The sequence below is a fragment of the Pristis pectinata genome, chromosome 4 (assembly GCF_009764475.1).
Source record: "Pristis pectinata isolate sPriPec2 chromosome 4, sPriPec2.1.pri, whole genome shotgun sequence".
NCBI lineage: Eukaryota > Metazoa > Chordata > Chondrichthyes > Rhinopristiformes > Pristidae > Pristis > Pristis pectinata.
The window spans coordinates 60,790,955-60,815,293 of NC_067408.1; the positions used below are offsets into that span (position 1 = coordinate 60,790,955).

The window sequence follows — 24,339 nt, forward strand, 5'->3', positions numbered from 1 at the left end:
ATCCGTGCAAACATGAATTCCTCAACAAGAATGCCATGATTTACACTACCGCAACTACTTAGGGCAAAGTAGGTGATGGGACAGAGGGTGAACTATTGAGGTTTCTTAACTGCAGGGCATAATTCAATGGAAAGGAAGAGGATGATTCTACCTACCAATCGGAATGTCCAGAGGGTAGGGATATAAACTTACAATCTAAACAGGGAAATGTGGCCATAGAAATAATCCTTCTCAGAACTTCACAGATAGTTCACAGTTAAAATACTTAAAAGGGAGAACAGGCTGGAGTAATACACAAAAAGTGCTGAAGGAACTCAGCAGGTCAGGCAGCATCCATGGAGGGAAATAAACAGTTGACGTTTCAGGCTGACACCCTTCATCAGGACTGGAAAGGAAGAGGGCAGAAGCCAGAATAAGAAGGTGGGGAGAGGGGCAGGAGCACACGCAGGTAGGGGAGGGGTGAGTTCAGGTGATAGGCGAGTCCAGGTGAGAGGGGGAAGGTGGGTAGGTGGGGGACGAGGGGGAAAGATGTAATAAGCTGAGAGGTGATAGGTAGGAGAGGCTGAAGAAGAAGGAATCCAGCAGGAGAAGGCAGTGGACCATGGAATAAAGGGTGGAGGGGAGGAGAGGAGATGGGCAGGTCATCAAGGCAGGGGAAGGGAGCCACAGGAATAAGAGAAGACAAAGGAGTGGGGAGAAGAAAAAGAAGGGGTGGAGTTACCGGAAGTTAGAGAAATTGATGTTGAGGCCATCAGGCTGGAGACTCCCGAGGCAGAATGTGAGGTGCTGTTCCTCCAACCTGTGCTTAGCCTCAATGTGGCAGTAGAGTGGTAACATGTAGGCTTTAGTCCAGGTAAAGATGGGAAGTTCCCCTTGCTACAGGCCCATTGGATTTATAACTACCATCCAACAGCTCCACAGCCACTTACTTTTTCTGCTGCCAGTGTCGGGCTTTCTTGTGTTCAAGTTGGCTTGGTTGTTAGAGACAGAGAGTGTTAGTGGAGGGTTGTTCAGGGTGGAGACCTGTGACCAGTGGTGTGCCACAGGGATCGGTGCTGGGTCCACTGTTGTTTGTCATCTATATTAACACTTTGGATGAGAGTGTAGGTGGCATGGTTAGTTTCCAGACGACACCAAAATTGGTTCGGTGGACAGTGAAGAAGGTTATCTAAGATTGCAACAGGACCTAGGTCAAATGGGAAAGTGGGCCCAGGATTGACAGATGGAACTTAATTCAGACAAGTACAAAATGATGCATTTTGGTAAATTGAAGCATGGTAGACTTGCACAGCAAATGGCAAGGCCATGAACAGTGTTGTAGAACAGAGAGACCTAGGGATGCAAGTACATTGTTCCATGAAAGTGAGGACACAGGTAGACAGGGTGGGGAGGAAGGCGTTTAGCACACTTGCCTTCATCAGTCAGGGCACTGGGTACAGAAGTTGGGACGTCATGTTACAACTGTACAAGTTGTTAGAAAGACTGCACTTGGAGTGTTGTGCACATTTCTGGTCACCCAGCTACAGGAAGGATGTGATTAAACTGGAAAGGGTGCAGAAAAGATTCTCAAGGATGTTACCGGATTGGAGGGTTTGAGTTATAAGGATGGGCTGGGACTGTTTTCCCTTGAGTGAAGGAAACTGAGGGGTAACCATATAGAGGTGTATGAGGGGCATGGGTAAGGTGGGTGGCCACAGTCTTTTCCCAGGATATGGGAGTCTAAAACCAGAGGGCATAGGGTGAGAGGGGAAAGATTTTAAAGGGACTTGAGGGCAACTTTTTCACACAGAGGATGGTGAGTATATGGAATGAGCTACCAGAGGAAGTGATTGAAGCAAGCACAATTACAACACTTCAAAGACATTTAGACAGGTACATGGATAGGAAAGGTTTAGAGGGATATGTGCCAAATATGGGTAAATGGGACTAGCTCAGGCAGACACTTTGGTCGGCATGGACGAGTTGGACCAAAGGGCCAGTTTCTGTGGTGTATGACTCTATGTCTCTAATTTCATTTCAACTACAACAATTTGCCTTTATAAAGAGCCTTTAATGTAATGAAATACTGCAAAGTGCTTCATGGGAACTATTAGGACAGGTGGCTAATAGCTTGGTAGAAGCAGGGTCTTAAAAGAATGCTTAGACCTTTGAAGAGAGCAGTGGAGGAATGCGGAGAGCTCCGAGGACTCTAGACCCGGAGGAAGTTGCAGATATAGGGGAGGAGGGGCCATGCAAACAGCAGTGGACGGCTTTTCATCTCCTAATCTGCAGGGCCTGCTTACTGCTGACGTGGACCTGATTAAAACAGAGCAAGGATCAAGCCCACCATCTTCCTGAACCATGAGGCACAGCAGTTTCAGGATGAAAAAAAAGCAAAAGTACTGCAGATTCTGGAAAGCTGAATTAAAGGCAGTGGAAACACTCCTCAGTGGGTCAGGCAGCATGTGTGGAGAGAGAAGCAGAACTGCGAATGAGATGAGGAATGAAGTTACTGGTGTAATGTCAACTGTGGAAGCGCCTAAGTGCTCCTCTCTGCTTCTCCTTCTCTAGAATCGCCATGCCCTACTGCAGCTGATGATTGATGTGCCCATTCTCCTGGGAGCGAATGCCATCACAGCCAAAGCTGACATGGAAGCCGTGATGGAGTTTGAGACCAAGTTGGCTAAGGTTGGTGAAACTTTACATCCTCCAGTAATTAGGCAGTAGCGTGTAGTTTGGAAGTGCACAGAAGCATTTCACATTCTTTCTCATAGTAGTATAAAAAAGCACTGCCATTGTCTGTTAAAAAGGTAAGTATACACATTGCATATATTAAGCCTAAAACACTTGCACATAGCCTGTGGCATAGTTAGTGCAATCCATACTATGTTGTATGATACCCTTAATTGTAATTATAATTGGAAATTGTAAATATTTTATTATTGTCACTTGTACCGAAATACAGTGGAAAAACTTTGTTTGCATGCCGTCCAGACAGACAAGGATTCATTTTTATTGTATAAGAGATCTGTTCAAGAGTCTTATAATAGCTGGATTGAAGCTGCCCTTGAGCCTGGTGGTACGTGTTCACAAGCTTTTGTATCTTCTGCCCAATGGGAGGGGGGAGAAGAGAGGATGGCTGGGGTGGGAGGGGTCCTTGATTATGTTGGCTGCTTTCCCAAGGCAGTGGGAAGTGTAGATGGAGTCAGTGTAGGGGAGACTGTTTTTCATGATGGACTGAGCTGTGTTCATGACTCTCTGCAATTTCTCGCGGTCTTGGGCAGAGCAATTGCCATACCAAGCTGTGATTCCTCCGGATAGGATGCTTTCTAAGGTGCATCTGTAAAAATTGGTGAGGGTCAGACCATTAAAATATATAGTTTGGTAGCAAATTTGATCTCTTGTATGTTGCCAAGCACGTGATAACTTTAATATCGAGTGTGCAGCATTGGAACAGACCAATTGGTCCATACTGGTCTTTTTGCTTAGTGTAACTCTCCTCCCCAATCATTTCACCTCCCCTATAACCTTTTGTCCAGTAAGTGCATTGATGCTGTTTGCCACAAACTTATGATTGCCTCTCCCATATTCTTGCCACTCCATGGGTAAAACATTTTCTCTTGAAGATGATTTTGTTACCTTTAATTTTGGCTCATATCTCCATCAAACCATTCAAAAATCTGATGGCAGAGGGGAAGGAGCTGTTTCTGAATCATTGAGTGTGGGTCTTCAGGCTCCTGTACCTCTTCGCTGATGGTAGTAACGAGAAGAGGGCAGGGGATAACTTGTGTTTCCGTTTTGAACGGTCCATGAACCCATGAACACGACCTTATTATTCCTTTTGTTTTTGCACTATTTACCTATTTTTGTAATTTGTAGATAGTTATGTCTTTACACTGTACTGCTGCCACAAAACAGCAAATTTCACATCATATGTCAGTGATAATAAATCTGATTCTGATTCACAAGCTTGATCCCAAGATTCCAGTTAGCAGTCATGTTAACTCTCCGTTCCACTCACACTGTGACCTCTCTGTCGCTGGCCTCGTATTGTGTTCTGGTGAAGCTCACAACGTAAGCCTTAGGAACACTCTTTCATCTTTTGACCAGGCTTAATAGTGACTTCTAGAATCAATACTGAGTTCAATGATTTCAGGTGAGGATTCTTAAACTGGGATTAGCTATAGCAGCCTCAGATCTTTGTTTCTTTACTTGTCTGAAACATCCCCTTTTACTCTATAAGATGTTACACTCTACACATTATATATTACATATTATAAATTCCACTACAGGTATTACAGTATGTTTATTGCCCAAACAGAGTGCACAAATCCTGCCACACATTGCACCTTGATTTTCAGCTTGATTTATGTTACACACATTTTTAACCCTAGGTCAAATTCAAAACCACATTACACAGATAGCAAATCTCTTTGTGCAATCTTGAATCTGAAGGCAGAATACAAGGTTAATGTCAGGACTCTTAGCAGTGTGGAGGAACAGAGGGATCTTGGGGTCCCGTCCATAGACCCCTCAGGGTTGCCGCGCAGGTCGATAGGGGTGTTAAGAAGGCGTATGGTGTGTTGGCCTTCATTAGTCGGGGTATTGAGTTCAAGAGCCGCGAGGTAATTCTGCAGCTCTATAGAACTCTAGTTAGACCGCACTTGAAGTATCGTGTTCAGTTCTGGTCACCTCATTATAGGAAGGATGTGGAAGCTTTAGAGAGGGTGCAGAGGAGATTTACCAGGATGCTCCCTGCATTGGAGAGCATGTCTTATGAGGATAGGTTGAGTGAGTTAGGGCTTTTCTCTTTGGAGAGAAGGAGGATGAGAGGTGACTTGATAGAGGTGTACAAGATGATAAGAGGCATAGATTGAGTGGACAGTCAGAGACTTTTTCCCAGGGTGACAATGGCTAACACGAGGGGGCATAATTTTAAGTTGATTGGGGGAAGGCATCGGGGGACGTCAGAGGTAAGTTTTTTCTTTACACAGAGAGTGGTGGGTGCATGGAACGCCTTGCCGGCAGAGGTTGTGTGGGCAGATACATTATGGACATTTAAGAGACTCCTAGATAGGCACATGAATGATAGAAAAATGGAGGGCTATGTGGGAGGGAAGGGTTAGATAGATCTTAGAGCAGGATAAAATATCGGCACAACATCATGGGCTGAAGGGCCTGTACTGTGCTGTAATGTTCTGTTTTCTAAGTGTCTGGTTTATAATACATGCATGTAATGTGTGAGGGCTAACCATGTCTTGGGAAGTTACATGGGTTTTGGGTGAAGCAGATTATATATTGTGAACCACATTGTATGAGACAAGTTGGATGTGTCTGGGGGTCTTTACCTACCCTTCATTGTTTGTGTCCTGCATATGTGTATTTTGTCTTAGAACATAGAACATTACAGCACAGTACAGGCCCCTCAGCCCACAATGTTGTGCTGACATTTTATCCTGCTCTATTATCTATCTAACCCTTCCCTCCTACATAGCTCCCGATTTTCCTATCATTCATGTGGCTGTCTAAGAGTCTCCCAAATGTCATATGATTAGGTTAGGCCACACTTGAAGAATTGTGTGTAGTTCTGGTTGCCTCATTACAGGACGGATGTGGATGTTTTGGAGAGGGTACAAAAGAGTTTACCAGGATGCTGCCCAGATTAGAGGGTATGAGCTATATTGAGAGGTTAGACAAAATGGAGCATCAGAGGCTCATGATCAGAGGATCATGGAGAGATCTGATAGAAGTTTATAAAATTAGGAGAGGCATAGATAGGGTAAACAGTCGGAATTTTTTTCACAGGATAGAAATGTCATATACTAGAGGGCATGCGTTTAAAGTAAGAGGGGGAAAATTTAAAGGGGATGTGTGGGACAAATTTGTACACAGAGAGTGCTGGGTGCCTGGAACATGCTGCCAGGAGAGGTAGTGGAAGCAGATACGATAGTGGTGTTTAAGAGGCTGTTAGACAGACAGATGAATATGCAGGGAACGGAGGGATATGGATCATGTGCAGGCAGAAGGGGTTAGTTTAATTTGGCATCATGTTCAGCACAGATATTGTGGGCCGAAGGGCCTGTTCCTGTCTGTACTGTTCTATATTCTATGAATTTATCATATCTATTGACTAGTGTTCAATGTACATCATTTATCTGGTGGATATGCATCTATAAACTGTGAAGTGTGTGGTGTAATATACAGAGGGTTTGGGTAGCATATAATGTGTAATAAACAAAAAAAGTTTTTCTCTTTCCACAAATACTGAGTGACCTGCTGAATATCCCCAGCACTTCCTGCTTTTATTTCAGATTTTCAGAATTTGCAGCTTTTGTTTTATGGGATATGATGTGTTTGCACAATCTTCAGAGAGCAGCCAACTTGTTGTGTGCCCTGATACTTGACCGTTCTTCAAATGGTTGGTCAACAATCTCTAACATCTCTCCCTTCCTCGCTTTGTTCATAAACTGTTTTCTGCAGACTTTTGTGTCTTTGAGTTGAGGAGCTTTTGTGTGAGGCACACACGAACTGTACTAATGCTTAAAGGTCCAATGAGAACTGCAACTTGACACTTTTTGTACCTCTTCCAATGTCTTTGGGACTGTACACAGAGACCATCACCTCTCTCCAGCAAAAGGACATTACAGGGCCAAACAGCACTCTTTGTTGCATCAAACCCTGAGGCAATAGCTTCTCTCCACCATTCTATAGATGATGTTTACTTGTCCTAAGACTACCATGTCTTTGAGACCATCTACCATGCTGAGGAGACATTATACACACCTCCCACTGTGAGAGAGATGCACTGGCCATACAGCGGTTATATCTGAGACAATGTGTGAGTGATGCATGGGTCAGTGCAGGAGTGATGTGTGGGTCAGTGCAGGAGTGATGTGTGGGTCAGTGCAGGAACGATGTGTGGGTCAGTGCAGGAGTGATGCATGGGTCAGTGCAGGAGTGACGCAGACAAGTGGAAGGAATCCCTGGCAATGGTGTGTTGATTTGTCTGTGCCTCAGTCAGCTGCTGGTTACAGTTCAATGTCATTTGCATATTGCAGATTCTGGTTCAACAGAATAAAGGGAGGAGTGAAGACCTTTACAATAAGCTCAGTGTGCTCGATTTGCAGAATGCCATTCCACAGGTAAGTGAGGAGTAGATCAATGAATGCACAACCCAAGGCCCTGAGTCTTACACATCATTGACAGGGGAAGTGTTCAAATGTACTGTTACATCACAGACAAAACCACATGTCCATGTTTTCAGCCACTGGTTTTTTATTGTCACATGTACAAAGATACAGTGTAAAGCTTTGTTTGCGTGCCATTCAGACAGATCATTCCACACATAAGTACATCGAGGTAGTACAAAGGAAAACAGAATGCAGAATATAGTGTTACAGTTACGGAGAAAGTGCAGTGCAGCCAGACAAATAAAGTGCAAGGGCCATGATGAGGTAGAATGAGAGATCAGGGGTTTAATCACAGCACAATAGAAGCTGTCTTTTGTGCTCTCAAGCTTTTGTTTCTTCTGTCCGATGGAAAGGGGGAGAAGAGAGAGTGACCGGGGTGGGAGGTGCCCTTGATTATGTTGGCTGTTTTCCTGACACAGTGGGAAGTGTCGATGGGGTCAATGGAGGGGAGGCTGGCTTGCATGATGGACTGGGTTGCCTGGGGTCATGGGGTCCTGTTATCAAAGGAACACATACTGCCTCAAGTCTACAGAGTACCTAACCCACCTGAGCAGATTACAGGTAACCCTTCCCATCAGGAGCTAGTTCCCACCAGGCTGCTCAGGACTGTGTTTTAACACATGTGGCTCATATTGTTGTGTCCCCAGTTTGACTGGCTTCGCTACATTAGGACAGTGATTGATTTTGAAGAGCATCCTTCTCTCACACACATAAACTCGTCGGAAGAGGTTATTGTGCACATTCCACAGTATTTCAAGGACTTGTTCCAGCTGCTAGAAACCGTGGATAACCGGTAAGCTGAACATCCTGTTCACTTCCCATTATCACAGCACTTGGCATGTCACCTCTCACCCCTGAATTTATCCATTGCTTCTTTTTCTCTGCACGTTCCAACAATGTGTGATTGTGACCCCCCCTCAATATCAATAGGACAATACCTGTTTCAATTTCTCCCAGCCAATGCTGTCAGTGGACCAGATGCTGTTTTAGATTACACTGACACACCAATCCAACACTGCAGACTCTCTGCAATGTTATAATATGAAGGAATTGATTCTATATCTCATTCACAGAACCATTGCCAACTACATTGTATGGAGTAGCGTGTACAAAAGATTGGGCAATCTCAGCCGGCGATTCCTCAACAGGCACTGTGAATATTTTAAGGTGGGTGATGACCCGTGCAGTTTGTGTCATCTAGTGAGGGAAGATGTATCGTAGAGAGTGGGACTCTGTGAAATACTGCTGCATAAAAACTTTGCTGCTGTCAGTTATTGTAAGATAGCTGCAAGTAATACATTACAGTGTTGATCACTCTGTAATCCCTGCAGCGCTAAGAGTTGAAGTGTTTATCAGTGCTTGCTGGATTAACACTAGGTGTAACACATGACATCATATGATTATTATGCAGGTGATTGACAGCTAACGTTACCAGAGTGCCAAGATAGTACCACACAGCCTGTTTAAACACTCTCAAACTTCACAGTAGCCTACGGTAATGGCATCAAAACACATAATCCAAACATAATCCAAACTCAATATATTTCACACTTGTGTCCCATTTACTCATACACTGTACCCCAATATCTTTCATGCTGTCTCCCATTATCTCACACACTATGCCCCATTATATCTCACACTGTTCCCATTATATCTCACACTGTGCCTCATTAAACCTATGTCCTCTTGCCACAAGAGGACATAGGTTTAAGGTGCTGGGGAGTAGGTATAGGGGAGATGTCAGGGGTAAGTTTTTTACTCAGAGAGTGGTGAGTGCGTGGAACGGGCTACCGGCAATGTTGGTGGAAGCGGATACGATAGGGTCTTTTAAGTGACTCTTGGATAGGTACATGGAGCTGAGAAAAATAGAGGGCTATGGGTCTCCAAGGTAGGGACATGTTCGGCACAGCTTTGTGGGCCAAAGGGCCTGAATTGTGCTGTAGGTTTTCTGTTCTATGTTCTATTATATTTCACACACTGCTCCCCATTATATCTCACACTGTATCCCATTATATCTCACACTGTGCCCCATTATCTCTCACACACTGTGCCCCATTTTATCTCACACTGTTCCCCATTATATCTCACACAGTGCCCATTATATCTCACATACTGTGTTCCATTATATCTCACACTGTGCCTCATTATATCTCACACACTGTTCTCCATTATATTACACACACTGTTCCCCATTATATCTCACACTGTTCCCCATTATATCTCACACAGTGCCCATTATATCTCATATATGGTGCCCCATTATATCTCACACACTGTACCCCATTATATCTCACATACTATGTTCCATTATTTTTCACACACTGTGCCCCCATTGTCTCTCTCACAAAACAAACCTCTCTTTCTCTCTTTCCCCCTCCCTCCCTCCCTCCCTCTCTCTCCCTCCCTTGCCCACCAGCTCTCTCTCTCTCTCTCTCTCTCTCTCTCTCTCTCACTCCCCATCTCCCTCTCTCTCTACCCTATTCTCTTCTTCAGAGTGCCTCTTGGTCCTTAGCACTCTCGCACTTTCTGTCAGTGGCCCTCTCTCCTGTATCTTGGACAAGTTCACCTTTAGTTGAGAGTTTGCTGCCCTGGATGAAGGTTAATGTGTTCATAGATCTACCTTCCTGTTTGCTCTTGCAAGCAGCAACACAAGGTAACTTAAACACAGTGCACTGATGAGGAGGATGGGATGTTACTGCCTGAGGGAGTTGCAGGACAATGACCCAGGGTTCTGTCGTGAGGGCAGCAATGGACTGCTGGTCACATTACCAAGCCAAGGAGGTACAGTGCCCTTGCATGTGTAGTACTGTTCCTTAAGGCAAGCTATATCATTGTGGCCCCAGCTAATGACACAGCAGAGAAATGCAGTGATATAGGAGAAGGAGAACGTGATGCTGCCAGCTACCACACAGCCGACCCTGCCACACAGTCAATGGCTCCAAACAGTTGATACTGTCAGACAGTCGGTGCTGCAAAGCAGTCAATGCCACCAAATGGTTCCTGGATTTCCTCACTGCCCCACCCTGCAATCTTCTCACAAATGATCCCTCAGTCCGGTGACTCAATCCATTCTCTGCCCCATGGGCCCATAACCACCATCGGTAACTAGCTCCACCTGTCACCACTGGTTCACCTCCCCATAACTCGGAGATGTTATGTTCCAATGTCCTTTCCTCCTCCTCAGTGGAAAGGGGTGAGGTATTCCGATCCACCTTCCTGCCTACCACACACCCACTTGTCTCAGCATCAATGTGCTTATTATCGTTGCTCCCTCATTCAACAAGGTGACCTCATTGTCCTGCCTTCATCACCCTCCCTGAGTCTGCACTGAACTCTGTTCAACTGTCCCATTTCTATTGTTGGATTGTGCCGGGTGTGAGGTGCCCCAGGGAGATTGTTCCCTCCCCTTGCCCCTTGAATCCCAGGCAGACTGGGACCTCCGACTTTATGGGTAGTTGCTTTCTTCAGGGACTTTTCCCCTGTGCAGTGGCCTTGCCCCGTGTTAGGTACAGCAATGGGTTATCATCTGAGGCTGTGTCACATTCTGAGTCCGGGTAGATCCCATAACATCCCTGGGCACCCATGTGTCTTCCTGCCTTTGGCACCCATGGGAGCTACTGATTTCCTGCTGAACCCACTTGCGGTGACTGTGCTGTGAAGTTGACACCATTCCTGTGGGCTTCCTCCCTCTCCGCACCCTGCTATCATGCTCCGAGTGAAACTGCCTCGCGCTGTGTAATTCCCGTTTCTATACTGGTGGGTAACCTGGATTGCTGAACCCAGTGGATCACGTAGCTTCCTGCGATTCCCTTGTTTGCCAGCCTGCACTCTAAACGTTCCTGCAGCGCACAATCCCAATGGGTCTGGAAACTCTGCCGATGTTGGTCTGAATGTGTGTTCCACATCAATCTCCTCCTGCCCCTCTGCACCACCAAATAAAACTCTCCGCCGTCTCTGCCCACACCAGGTTACAATGCCCCATTGGGATTCTCACTGTGTCTACAGATGAGAGCTCATCTCTGGTTTTTGGCACTGAGACACTCACTAACATGTCCTCTAAGTCCAGCCCTGCCTCCAGCACAATATCACTGTCCCCTCTCCACATGACACTGTCTCTCCTTGGTGATATTGTTCACCCTCAGGAACCTTCCATGAGCAAGTGGCCCAGCCCACTCGGACCTCCCCCCTCACCGATACATCCACTGACTACCACCATCAGTTCTCCACCCAGGGTACCCTGCTGTTAACTTCACATAGATCACTGGAAATCAAACCAGGGTAGAACGTTCACAGTGAACAGTACATCTCTGGGGAGTATTGTAGAACAGAGGGACCTAAGGATGCAGGTACATGGTTCCCTGAAAGTGGCGTCACAGGTGGTGAAGAAGCCTTTAGATACGCTGGCCTTCGTCAGTCAGGGTATTGAGTATGGAGGAGTTGGGATGTTATGTTGCATTTGTATAAGACGTTAGTGAGGCTGCATTTGGAATATTGTGTTCAGTTTTGGTCGACCTGCTATAGAAAAGATGCCATTAAACTAGAAGGAGTGCAGAGAAGATTTATGAGGATGTTGCCAGGACTCGAGGGACTTGGTTATAGGGAGAGATTGGGCAGACTAGGACCTTCTTCCTTGTGGCATAAGAGATTGAGGAGTGACCTTATAGAGGTGAATAAAATCATGAGGGACATAGATAGGGTGACTACACTCAATCTTTTTCCCAGGGATCAGGAATCAAGAACTAGAGGGCACACGTTTAAGGTGAGAGGGGAGAGATTTAATAGGAACCTGAGGGACAACTTCTTCACAGAGGGTGGTATGTATATGATACGAACTACCAGAGGAAGTGGTTGAGGTAGGTTTAATAACAACAGTTAAAAAACATTTGGACAGGTACATGGATAGGAAAAGTTTAGAGGGATATGGGGTAAACACAGGAAAATGGGACTAGCTTAGATGGGCGTCTTGGTTGGCATGGACAATTTGGGCCAAAGGGCATGATTCCATGCTCTATAACTCTCTGACACTGCTACTTCCTCAAACAGCAACATCCCAGACTCATTGCCAGTGTAGTGTCTGTGAGCTCATAGATGTTGCTAATCACCAGTAACAAAGATAGGGGTACCAAACAGACATCTTCTGTTGAAGGTAGTCAACGCTTGGCTGACAGCAGTGGGCGGTACAACAATGTGTCAAAAGTCATGCCACATGATACATAGAGTTGCACTCATAATTTATTTAAGCGAGTGCCGTTGACTGAAGGATGAGTTTTGAAATTAGAACAAGGAACGTGAGTGATGTCCTGCTTTCTCTTTGGGAGAAGCAGGAAGATGGAAACTAGTTCTTGTGAAATGTAAGACCCAAGAACCTCACTGGTGTTCTGAACCTTGCTCTAGGTGATTTCAGGGATGAAGTCATTGCCTCCACGATGGAAAAAATGTACGGGTTTTGTCGACTCTTTCATGCCGTATGCTGTGGGAGGGATGTTTGTGAAAGCTCATTTTCAAGAGGACAAGAAGAAGCTGGTAAGTTGGCTGAACATCACTTTCACTGTTCCACCTCTATCCTGTAATGACTGCTTTTAACTGCACCTCCTGACCTGAATTTCATTTACCACATTCCACCTACGTTGCATCATTGTAAGGCACCTCGCAGTGTTTGAAACATGTCAAAGACCTTGTGCTACTCCAATCCTGACAGCCATGGCAACGGTTTTGTCTAATGCTCCAATCATCTTGACTTGGAAATTTATCACTGGGTCTAAGTCTTCCCAACTGCACTGTGGGACCACCATCACCAGAAGGATCGAAGTGGTTTAAGTATGTCGCTCACCCCCCCCCCCCCCCTTCTCAAGGGTCATTAGGGATGGGCAATAAATGCTGGCCTTGCCGTAAGACCCAGATCCCAAATTTTTAAAAAAACATGCTCATCCATATTTCACTCTCCACTCTTTAGAATTCAGAATGCCCTTTGGTTTCCTTTCCACCTGTGATTCTCTTGCACTAATTGTGTCCTAATCTGTGGTTTCCTGGTTCACACTTGATCTTCAAGTTTTTTGGGATCTGGAAAATGTCATTCCTTGCTTAAAGTTCAGTAACTCACAACCAAGCCTTAATCAGAGAACAATGTTGATTCATACAAGAACAGACATTTAATGAGCCCCCTTTTTGGTGCTATGTTTCACTTCTTTGCCATCCATTGTCATGCTTTCCTATGGCCAACCATTGCTGAAAAATATAACATTGGAAAACAAGGCGACTACTTTTAACCTAAGTTGCTCCGTGCAATCATTTGTGATTAGATAGGATATTTGCAAACTGAAGGAAGAAATGTTAAGGGGTGCCTAAACACTTTGTCCAATATAATTAGACTTAAAGAAGTAGAAGAATTTGACAAGGTGGAAAAATTGCAAAAATTAGCTAATTCATTTTGTAGCAAACTTCATACAGTGTACCCCCACGTTATGGCAGTTTGTATAATGGAAACACTTTCTCTTATGCCTACAATACGATCAGAATTCCCTTGCCTATTGACTGCGCACCCGCAAGAGCATTACTGTTGAGAGAAGAACTTCTCATAGGAACACATCTCCACTTATAACATGGGATTCAATGGGAATAAAGGGTTCGTATTACAGAAAATTGTGATATGAATGGTCTTCTAGTAACGCAACCCCTCTATAATGCAGGGTACACTGTAGTTACATTTTGTCTTGTATTCTTTATGTCAATCTTTTATAACTAGATTTTTATTGCAAAGAAATCATGGAGGTTGTAGGACATACGGAGCCAATCTGTCCCAGTGATGATGCTTCAAGTGTGGTTTAAGTTCTTAATCAGTGGTGAGACTCCCACATGGACCTTTAATGGGTGATCGTCTGATCCCCAGCTGTGGCTTGGCAGAATTAATCAGTGAGACACTTTCCACCAATTCAAAGTTAATATGGCAACATGCTTAAGTCTGTGGCAGGTTAATGTAAAGAAGAATAATTTTAAACCTTGATCGAGCAATTGACGGTTATGGGGAAGAGGAGTCGAGGCTAGCATACATCAGCCATGTTCATATTGTGCAGGATTGAGGGGCCGAGTGGCCTTCTCCGGCTCCTATTTTCTTATCTTTTTGGTCCACACCAAGCGCAGGTTATGAAGGGCAGTTTCCAACAATTCACTGGGTGGTCTGCAGCAAGAGATTTCCCTCCTATGGAATGAGCTGCCAGAGGAAGTGGTTGAGGCAGGTACAATCACAACATTTAAAAGACACTTGGATGGGTACATGGATAAGGAAGGTTTAGAGAGATATGGGCTAAAGACAGGCAAATGGGACTAGCTTAGATGGGCATCTTGGTTGGCATTGACGAGTTGGGCCAAAGGCCCTGATTCCGTGCTGTATTACTCTGTAACCGTATAATGCCCCAGAACCTTTCCACCATCTACAAGATACAAGTCATCAGTGTGAAGGGATACTTTGCTTGGATGAGTGCAGTTCCAGAAACTCTCAAGAACCTCAACACCATCTAGAACAAAGCAACCCACTTGATTGGCATCCCATCCACCACCCTAAACATTCATCTGCAGTGTGTACTATCTATAAAACATGCCTTGTCTACATCAGCAGAGTCTCCCAAAGCTCTACCACCAAGGACAAGGAACACCACCACCTGCAGGTTCCCTTCCAAGTCGCGTACTGTCCTGCCTTGCAAATATATCGCCAGTATTTCATTCACACTGAGAGCACGTTCATCAGAAGCATGGCAACTGCTCAAGCAGGCCGGTCACCACCACCTCCTCAAGGGCAAATTGTAAACAAGATAATAAGGAACATAGTCCACCTACAGAAACTGTGAATCCTTGGGTCATTGGATAAGTAGTACACTTTGATCTTCCCTTCCCAGCAGTTCCAATGCAACAACCATGATCCCTTGAATCTGATTCAATAATGCAGTTGCAACTGAGGATCTCAGTACTACACTTCTCAATGCTATTTCTCATTTAATGATTGACTCTTGTGTCCCTGCCTCTGTAGACTGAAAAATTAATTGATGGTATTCGTTGGGCATTTTTGGACATGTTGGATAAGGAAAATGACTGGATGGACGCAGAAACCAAAGAAAGAGCAAAAGAAAAGGTATATTTTGCATATTTTAACAAAGCTGCATAGGGAGATGGAGGAGTCGTCATTCCAACTGGGAAACTGACAGTGACTGCTGGTTTCTGATCTAGAGTAAAAGCAATGGTCTTCAGACTGCCTCATACTCTGACCTCAGGCATCACTGGTATGGAGTGAGTGTGAGACTGTGGAGTGAGTGTGAGACCGTGGAGTGAGCATGTGGTGAGTGTGTCCATGTCAGACACTCCACAGTCACACACTCACTCCACAGATGCACACACACTCCACTGACACACACTCACTCCACTGACACACACTCACTCCACTGACACATGCTCACTTCATACCAGTGATGCCTGAGGTCAGATTATGAGAGAGTCTGAAGATCATTGCTTTTACTCTAGATCAGAAACCAGCAGTCACTGTCTGGGAACCATTCAGAGTGATCCAGTTACAGGGACAGCATGTTCTTTAACTCTTTACATCAGTCATTTGTCCTTTGGAGATGTTTATCAGGACAGCTGTACACTCTCAGTGCAACATATTTCAGTAATATTATACTCCTGCTGATAAAGTGTCATTCTCTACTATCTTCAGGAAAGACGGCTGTTCTTTCTGGCTGTTTACAACACTGTACTCAGTGACCTTGCTTTTAATTACAGCCAGCAGTATGTTGCTTTGTGTTTGACTCCATGACTGGGACAATATGCTGTCTAACTAAGGTTGTAGACAGTGTTCACAGCCTATTTTTTTCCATAGCCTTCATTCATCAAGCTCATTGGCTAGATCACCCTGCACCTACCCAACCCTTGCTGTAGATGAGGAGGAACAGGCTGCACTGAGCCCCTGGCAGTGTACTCTGGTTCCTGTCTCCTAACCAACTGGTGGTCAAAGGGCAGCTTACCATCCTTGTGGACCTTTGAGTCTCTCTGGAAGAAACAATGGGGTGGTGCTTCCCTCATCCCCTCTCTGTTCACTGCTCCCCTGCCCTGGACGCAGTGGGGAAGCAAAATTAAAACAGGAAATGCTGGAAACACTCGGCAGGTCGGGCAGCATCTATGGAGAGAGAAAAACAGTCAGCATTTCAGGACTGGTACCTTTCATTAGAACTACCTGTTTCCTGCCTAGGTCCCTAGAGCTGTGCAGATGTCAGCAGTTGCTCCAGGGAATGCAGCAGTCCAGCTTGATTGATTCACAGATCCCAGCCTAGCTGAGGCCAAGCTTTACCAGGGCATTGAAGTGTTCTATCATCCACTGGACTGAGAGGGGAAAGGACATTAAAACACCATGCACATTGACAAGGTGACAGAGCAGCTTTAGAACAAAGACCTCTGCCTCTCATGGTGAAACCTCAACAACTGAAGATATTTTTTTGCTATGTAATTTTAGCTGAGGCAATCGCATCATTCTTATGGGTAGGAAACATCTCAACCTATCGGGTGATGTGTCAGTAATACATACAAGCACACTTGCTTACGAATCAGGAGCAGGAGTGGGCCACTAAGCCCCAAGATCCTGCCCCACCGTTTAATAATGTCATGGATGATTTAATTACTACCACATTCCTGCCTTCCCCATTCACCTTTCACCCCCTTGCTTATCAAGAAGGAGGTCACAGATTCATGGAGTTATACAGCATGGAAACAGTGCCTTCAGCCCAATTTGTCCTTGCCAACCAAGGTGCCTACTTGAGCGAGTCCCATTTGCCTGCCTTTGGCCCCTAGCCCTCCAAACCTTTTCTAGCCATCTACCTGTCCAAATATCTTTTAAACATTGTAATTGTACCCGCCTCTACGACTTCCTCTGTCAGCTCGTTGCCTATAAGTACCACCTCTGTGTCAAAAGGTTGCCCCTCAGGCCCCGTTTAAATCTTTCCCCTCTCACGTTAAACCTGTGACCTCTAGTTTCAGACTTCCCTACCCTGGGAAAAAGACTGTGACCATCCACCTTATCTATGCCCCCTGTGATATTATAAACCCTGATAAGGTCACCCCTCAGCCTCCTTCACTCCAGGGAAAACACTCCTGGCCTATCCAGTCTCTCATTATAATCGAAGCGCTCCAGTCCCGCTAACATCCTTTTCTGCACCCGCTCTGGCTTAAGGTGCTGGGGAAAGTGCTGGGGCCAGTGTTCTAGTGAACTGCATAACTAGTGAAGTAGAGGGGAATTTAAACCAAGTAGTGGCATCAAGGGATCAAATTGCAAAGTTCAAGGAGTAAAGACAAGGAAGGTGTTAATGTGGAAGTAATAAATGGACTGTAACAGGACTGGATAGAGAATATGAATCTAAGAACACATCAGATAAGGCCAGAGATCACACAAATAATAAAAAACTAAAGGCACTATATCTGAATAAATGTAACATTCAAAAAAAAGATGAACTGAAAATATAAACAGAAGGAAGTCAGTAAGATCTGATAGATATTACAGGGACAAGGCTGCAAGATGACTTAGATTAGGACCTGAATATTGAAGGGTACATAACTTTTAGGAAGGACAAAATTCTCGGAAAGGTGGAGGAGCTACACTATGAATTTAACCTTAATGCAACAGAGAGGATGATCTAGTTCAGGATATAGAAGTGGTTTGGGTTGAGAATCGCTAAAGTCAAGTAGTCGCATGTGGGAGTTGTGTATAAGCCCCCCGGACAGTCACACATAGTAGAGGAAGGAAAAACATTAAAGGGGCCTAGTCAGAAGGTTACACCGATAACCCTGGTGATTTTAATCTATATGTAACTGGAAAAATCTGATGAACAAAGGAAGGCTTGATGAGGAGTTAATGTAGTGCTTCCAGGAAAGTTTCTTAGGAGATCACGCTTTAGAGCCAATCAGATAACAGGCTCTGGTATTGTGCAATTGGTAAGGATAATGACTTCTTAGTGGAGGTACTAACAGGTGGTGGCTATCATAATGATTGAGGGAGAGAAGAATGGATCTAATGAGAAAGAAATCTTCCAATCCACCATCCGTGATTAACCAGAAAAGTAAAAGATAATACAAACATAAAGGAAAAGCATATAATTTCACAAGGACACTAGGCAGGTTAGAAAACTGGACAGAATGTTAAAAAAAGAAAAGAAGGACTGAAAGATGAATAAGGAAGGAAGAATCAGCATACAAGATAAAGCTGGGTAGAAATGTAAAGCCAGATATTATAAAATAAAAAAGTTAACTAAGTGAAAATAGGACTCATAGAAAGTGAGTCTAGGGGATTAGTAATGGAAAACAAGAGACAGAAGTGAATTAGATATTTTGCACCAGTCTTTACTATAGAGGATTCAAGTAACATCCCAGAAATAGCTGTAAGTCAGGAATAGAAAAAAGAGGAACTCAGGAAAATTGCAATCGCAGGGAAGTAGTCCTGAGCAAATTTTTGGCTCTGTGGAGCAACAAGTCCCCGAGTCATAGTCATAGAGTTGTACAGTACAGCACAGCACAGCACAGAAACAGGCTCTTCAGCCCATACTTGTTCATGCCAACCAAGATGTCTATTCAAGCTAATCCCAGCACTTGGCCCATAGCCCTCTAAACTCTTGCCATCCCTATACCTGTTCACATACTTCTTAAATGTATCTCAGAATCAGAATCAGGTTTATTATCAGTGACATATGTTGTGAGATTTGTTGTTTTGTGGCAACAGTACAGTGCAAAGACATAAAAATTACTATAAGTTACAAAAATAAATAAATAGTGCAAAAGAGGAATAATGAGGCAGTGTTCATGGGTTCATGGATCATTCAGAAATCTGATGGTGGAGAGGGAGAAGCTGTTCCTAAAACATTAAGTGTGGGTCTTCAGGCTCCTGTACCACCTCGCCGATGGTGGTAACAAGGAGAGGGCATGTCCTGGATGGTGAGGGTCCTTGATGGATGCTACCTTCTTGAGGCACCGCCTCTTGAAAATGTCCTCAGTGGCGGGGAGGGTTGAGTCCATGATGGAGCTGGCTGAGTCTACAAACCTCTGCAGCCTCTTTCGATCCTGTGCATTGGAGTGTCCATACCAGGAGGTGATGCAAGCAGTCAGAATACTCTCCACCATAGATCTATAGAAATTTGTAAGAGTCTTTGATGACATACCAAATCTCCTCAAACTCTTAATGAAGTAGAGCTGCTGGCATGCCTTCTGCATGATTACATCAACATGTTGGGCCCAGGGTAGATCCTCTGAGATGTTGACGCCCAGGAACTTGTAGCTGCTCACCCTTTCCACCAATGACCCCTCAATGAGGACTGGTGTGTGTTCTCCCGACTTCCCCTTCCTGAAGTCCACAATCAATTCCTTGGTCTTGCTGATGTTGAGTGCAACGTTGCGTGCCTCAACCACTTTCTCTGGCAGCTGGTTCCATATATCTACCTCCCATTGTATAAAAAAAGTTGCCCCTTAGGTTCTTATTAAACCTTTCACCTCAAATCTTAAAACTATATCCTCAAGTTTTCAATTCTCCAACCTGGAAAAAAGACCACTCACCATATTTATGCCCCTCATGATTTTATATACCTCTGTGAGATCACCCCTCAGTCTCCTACACTCCAAGGACTTAAGGCCCAGCCTGTCCAACCTCTCCCTATAACTCAGTTGTTCAAATCCTGGCAACAGCCTTGTAAATCTTTTTTGCACTCTTTCCAGTTTAATCACATCCTTCCTATAACAGGGTGACCAAAACTGAACACAACACTCCAAGTGTGGCCTCACCAATGTCTTGTATGATCACAACATAACCCCCTAACTTCTATATTCAGTGCCCTGACTGATGAAGGCCAGCACGCCAAAAGCTTTCTTCACTGCTCTGTCTACCTGTGACTCCACTTTAAGAGAACTACGTAGCTGTACTCCAAGGTTCCCCTATTCTACAACAGTACCCATGGCCCTTCTGTTCAATGTAAAAGTCCTACCTTGACTTTAGTGGTGAGTCTTTTTGGACTTCACCCTCAGGTCTTAAAAGAAGTGGCTGGTGAAATAGTTGATGCCTTGGTTTCAATTTTCCAGCATACTCAGATAAGGTTCCATTAGATAGGAAAATATTTAATGTAGCTACTTTATTCAAAACAGAGAGAGACAGAAAGCAGGAAACGACAGGCCAGATAGCTTAAGCTCTGTCATAAGGAAAATGTTAGACACTATTATTAAAGATTATAATAGAGCACTTTGGAAAAAGTCAAGGGAATCAGGCAGAGCCAGCATTGGTTTGTGAAGGATAAATCCTGTTTGACCATTTGCTTGGAGTTCTTTGGAGTAGTAGCTTGTGCTGTGGATAGAGGATAATTTCCAGAAGGCATTTGAGAAGATGCTGCATCAAAGGTTATTGCAGAAAATGGTGTCAGAAGTAACGTTGAGCATGGATAGAAGATCAGCTGGCGAACAGGAAACAGAGGAAGCATAAATGGGTCAGTAAGATGTAACGAGAGGCGTGTCATAAGGATTGGTGCTGGGGCCTCAGCCTTATTTATAATAGAATGTACTCATTACCAAGAGGTGCCACATCTCCTCCACAGAGATAACTGGCTTGTGGCGGCCAAGCATTCATAGCGACATCACTTTTTGATCCTTTGATGTCGGCTCTTCCTATCATTGTAAAGCAGAATTCACCAAGCGCTGGATTGTTCACTCACTAATATGAAACATGGTCAATCTACCCATGGCTCCAATGTGCCTGAGCCTTGGTGACTTGAGGTTGTGTTCACTTCAGCACAGATGAGTTTCAGGCAGGGGGCTAACGCCCATAACCCAGGACACTAGGGTATTGCCCCCAATGGACATCAGCACTTTCCTTGGCAATGGAGCTGTGTCCAAGGCCAGTTTAGGTCCATCATCAAGGTACCCATCACCTGTAGAAGAAAGGTCACAGTTTGACATGCAAGATGGGGGAATGACCTTTGTCCTCACATGTTGCATTCACATTCTGGAAAGTTCTCAAGCCTGAAAGAAATGAGGTCAGTCCTGTAATCAACAGCCATAACTTTAACTGTCAGTAATTTCTTCATTTTTCTTTGCAGGCGCAGGCTATTCTCGCCAAGGTTGGATATCCCAACTTCATTCTGAATGATGCCATCATTAATAACTACAGAAATGTAAAGTACCCGAGTTCTCATTGGCCCCCGATGCTTTGTTACACTTTGTGTTTCAACAAGATTCGAGTCACACCATTGGCCAGAGGTGCAAGTGGTGATGGGCACTTGTTGTGATGGAAGAAATAAAAGAAAGGGGTATCTTGGTTTTTGGAAAACCAATGTTTGTTTTAATTGCTGGATACCTCTGGTCCTACAGAATTTGTTATATGAATTGTTTTTGTATTAATGAGGGTATTGGTCAAAGCTGATGGGAGTTAATTTAGGCTAAGCATAAAGTAGCTCAGTTAGGAATCCCTCAATGGGATTTCAATGACAGGACGAACTGCCATTCAATGATATCCATTGATCTTGCACTTGCAGAGAGAAACCCCAGATGCTGAGTGTTGTCCTCAGTTCTTTGGTCCTAGATCAAAGCTTAGCACCCTTTACTCCTCAAATAAAAATTCTCTAAATGAAGAAACAAGGGAATCAAGATAGCCACTTCCTCCTGTCACCAGCTAATATTTATCTCTTTGGCCCTTCATCTTCTTGTGGGTCTGCAGAGAGGGAGCAGAGAGCCACTGTAACAAGTAGACACCCACCTAAGAAATAGGAGCAGGAGTAGGCCACATGACTGAACTGATCTTGCCTTCAGCTCCATGTTCCTGTCTGTTCCCCATAACCATGACTCCTCAATGGAGCAAAACCTATCCTCCTCCACTTCCAACATATTCAATTTCCTGCCTCCACTGGTCTCTGGAGAGGGGATTTACAAACATTCACCACCTCCTGGGAGAAGAAAATCCTCCCCATTGCCTTCTGAGATAAGCAATTCTGTCCTCTAGTTCCAAATACACTCGTGATCAGAGTCATCTCTCAACAAACTGTAGGCGAATATTGGCTGTAACCTGATTTAGGAGACTAATAATCTCTGACGCTTAATTACTCAGTAATTGAAATCTGGATAATTAATCCCCAGAAAAGGGTGGAAGGTTTGCTGTCAACTATTATCACTTCTTCCCTCCTCTTCTGTCCCTGACAGCCCCGTCAGATCATTAGGTTAACATAAATCTGACCACCCTGCACCCTAATCAATTCTGGACTGCGGGGTGAGTATTTTCTACATTAATTATTCCCCCACAGTCAAGGACCAGATGGACCCAGGACAAAAGGATAGATTTGACATTTGACTATAATGAAATCTATTGTTTCCAGCTGGACTTCCTGACTTGATTGGCTTTGGCCAAGTTTACCTCCCATGGCTGGCCATGATTCCTTTACCCCACAGTACTGGAGACAATCCAGTGTGACTCCATGAGGTTGCAATTAAAGCCCAAATTGCCAAAGTTAATGCATCCCATTTAAAAACTGGAACTCTTTTGATTAGCCATGCTAAATGGTCATTTGCACAGCAGCCTAGTTCAAAGCGCACAGGAGTCTGTACTACAGTCCATGTTAACCTTGTATCGGTGACTTATATGATTTATTTTATCTTAAGAATCAAAGCTCACTTCTCTCCTGAAACTGTTCACAATCAAACGTTGTGAACAGTTCTTCTGGAGATATCTAAATTTTAGACAGGAATTTTGGATTCTTTATAGTTAATAACTCTCTACTATCGATCCATATATATTCTGATTAATGTGTCTTAATATGATTGTGATACATATTTGGCTGCACAACTACTTAGAAGATTAAAAGGTCACTTTGAAGTATTAATTAGAATGATAGAAAATTTAGAGTAGCTAAAAAAAGCATTCAGCCCATCATGTCCATGCCGGTAGAAAGAACTCTTCAGTCTGGTCCTTCCTTCCAGCACTGGGTCCATAACCCTGCAGATCACAGCTCTTTGAGTATAGACCCAAATCCCATTTAAATGTGGAGAAGTCTCTACCTCTCCAAGCCTTCTCCAAGAGTTCTAGACCTCCACCTTTCCTGGAATGAAGAAATTTGCTTAACTTTCTCTATTCCTTTCACCAATCACTTTAAATCACAAGATCACAAGACAAAGGAGCTGAAGTAGGCCTTCGGCCCATCGCGTCTGCTCCGCCACTTCACCATGAGCTAAACTATTCTCTCATCTAGCTCCAATTCCCGGCCTTTTCCCCATATCCCCTGATACCCTGACTAATTAGATACCTATCCATCTCCATCTTAAACACCCCCAATGATCGGCCTCCACTGCTGTACGTGGCAACAAATTCCATAAATCCACAACCCTCTGACTAAGGAAATTTCTCCGCATCTCTGTTCTAAATGGGTACCCTCTACTTCTAAGACCGTGCTGTCTTGTCCTGAGCTCACCCATCATGGGAAACAACTTAGCCACATCTATTCTGTCCAGTCCTTTCAACATTCAAAATGTTTCTATGAGGTCCCCTCTCATTCTTCTGTACTCCAATGAATACAATCCAAGAGCCGACAAATGCTCCTCGTATGTCAGCCCTTTCATTCCGGGAATCATCTTCGTAAATCTTCTCTGAACCCCCTCCAACATCAGTACATCCTTTCTAAGATAAGGTGCCCAAATCCAAAACCTTTGGTTTTTAACCCTCTGCTCAGAGAAGAAGGTCCCTCCTACTTATTTGATCTAGGCTCCTCATTAACGTATCTCCTAAATTTTAGCTGTTCTTCTGTTAGCTATTCTAGAAAGCTGTGGTGGACATTATAACGTGGTTAAATGTAGTCTGGAATTATAGAATTTGGAGAGTCTTTCTGTGGGTGGTCCAGTTAGGTTTCTGGTTAATTATGATGCCCAGGATGTTGATCTGACAACAGTAATGCCATCGAAGGGGACATGTTTGGACTCTTTCGTGATGGAGGTGGTTAGGGCACAGCCTCAGAATAAAGGGATGTCCCTTTAGAACTGAGATGAGAAGGAATTTCTTCAGCCAGTGGGTGGTGAATCTGTGGAATTCATTGCCACAGAGGGCTGTGGAGGCCAAGTCATTGGGTGTATTTACGGCAGAGATTGATAGGTTCTTCGTTAGTAAAGGGGTTAAGGGTTACAGGAAGAA

At 44.3% G+C, this 24,339-nt stretch overlaps 1 protein-coding gene across 1 annotated transcript in view; it reads left to right on the plus strand.

The window, feature by feature from the left end:
* Positions 1 to 24,339, plus strand: part of phex (phosphate regulating endopeptidase homolog, X-linked) — a 70,391-nt gene that overhangs the window by 15,464 nt on the left and 30,588 nt on the right. The window contains exons 4-10 of the mRNA XM_052014427.1: positions 2,551 to 2,667; positions 7,038 to 7,121; positions 7,817 to 7,962; positions 8,243 to 8,336; positions 12,564 to 12,692; positions 15,190 to 15,291; positions 21,269 to 21,343. Of these exons, the coding sequence (XP_051870387.1) occupies positions 2,551 to 2,667; positions 7,038 to 7,121; positions 7,817 to 7,962; positions 8,243 to 8,336; positions 12,564 to 12,692; positions 15,190 to 15,291; positions 21,269 to 21,343 (747 nt within the window). The remainder of the gene's footprint in view (positions 1 to 2,550; positions 2,668 to 7,037; positions 7,122 to 7,816; positions 7,963 to 8,242; positions 8,337 to 12,563; positions 12,693 to 15,189; positions 15,292 to 21,268; positions 21,344 to 24,339) is intronic.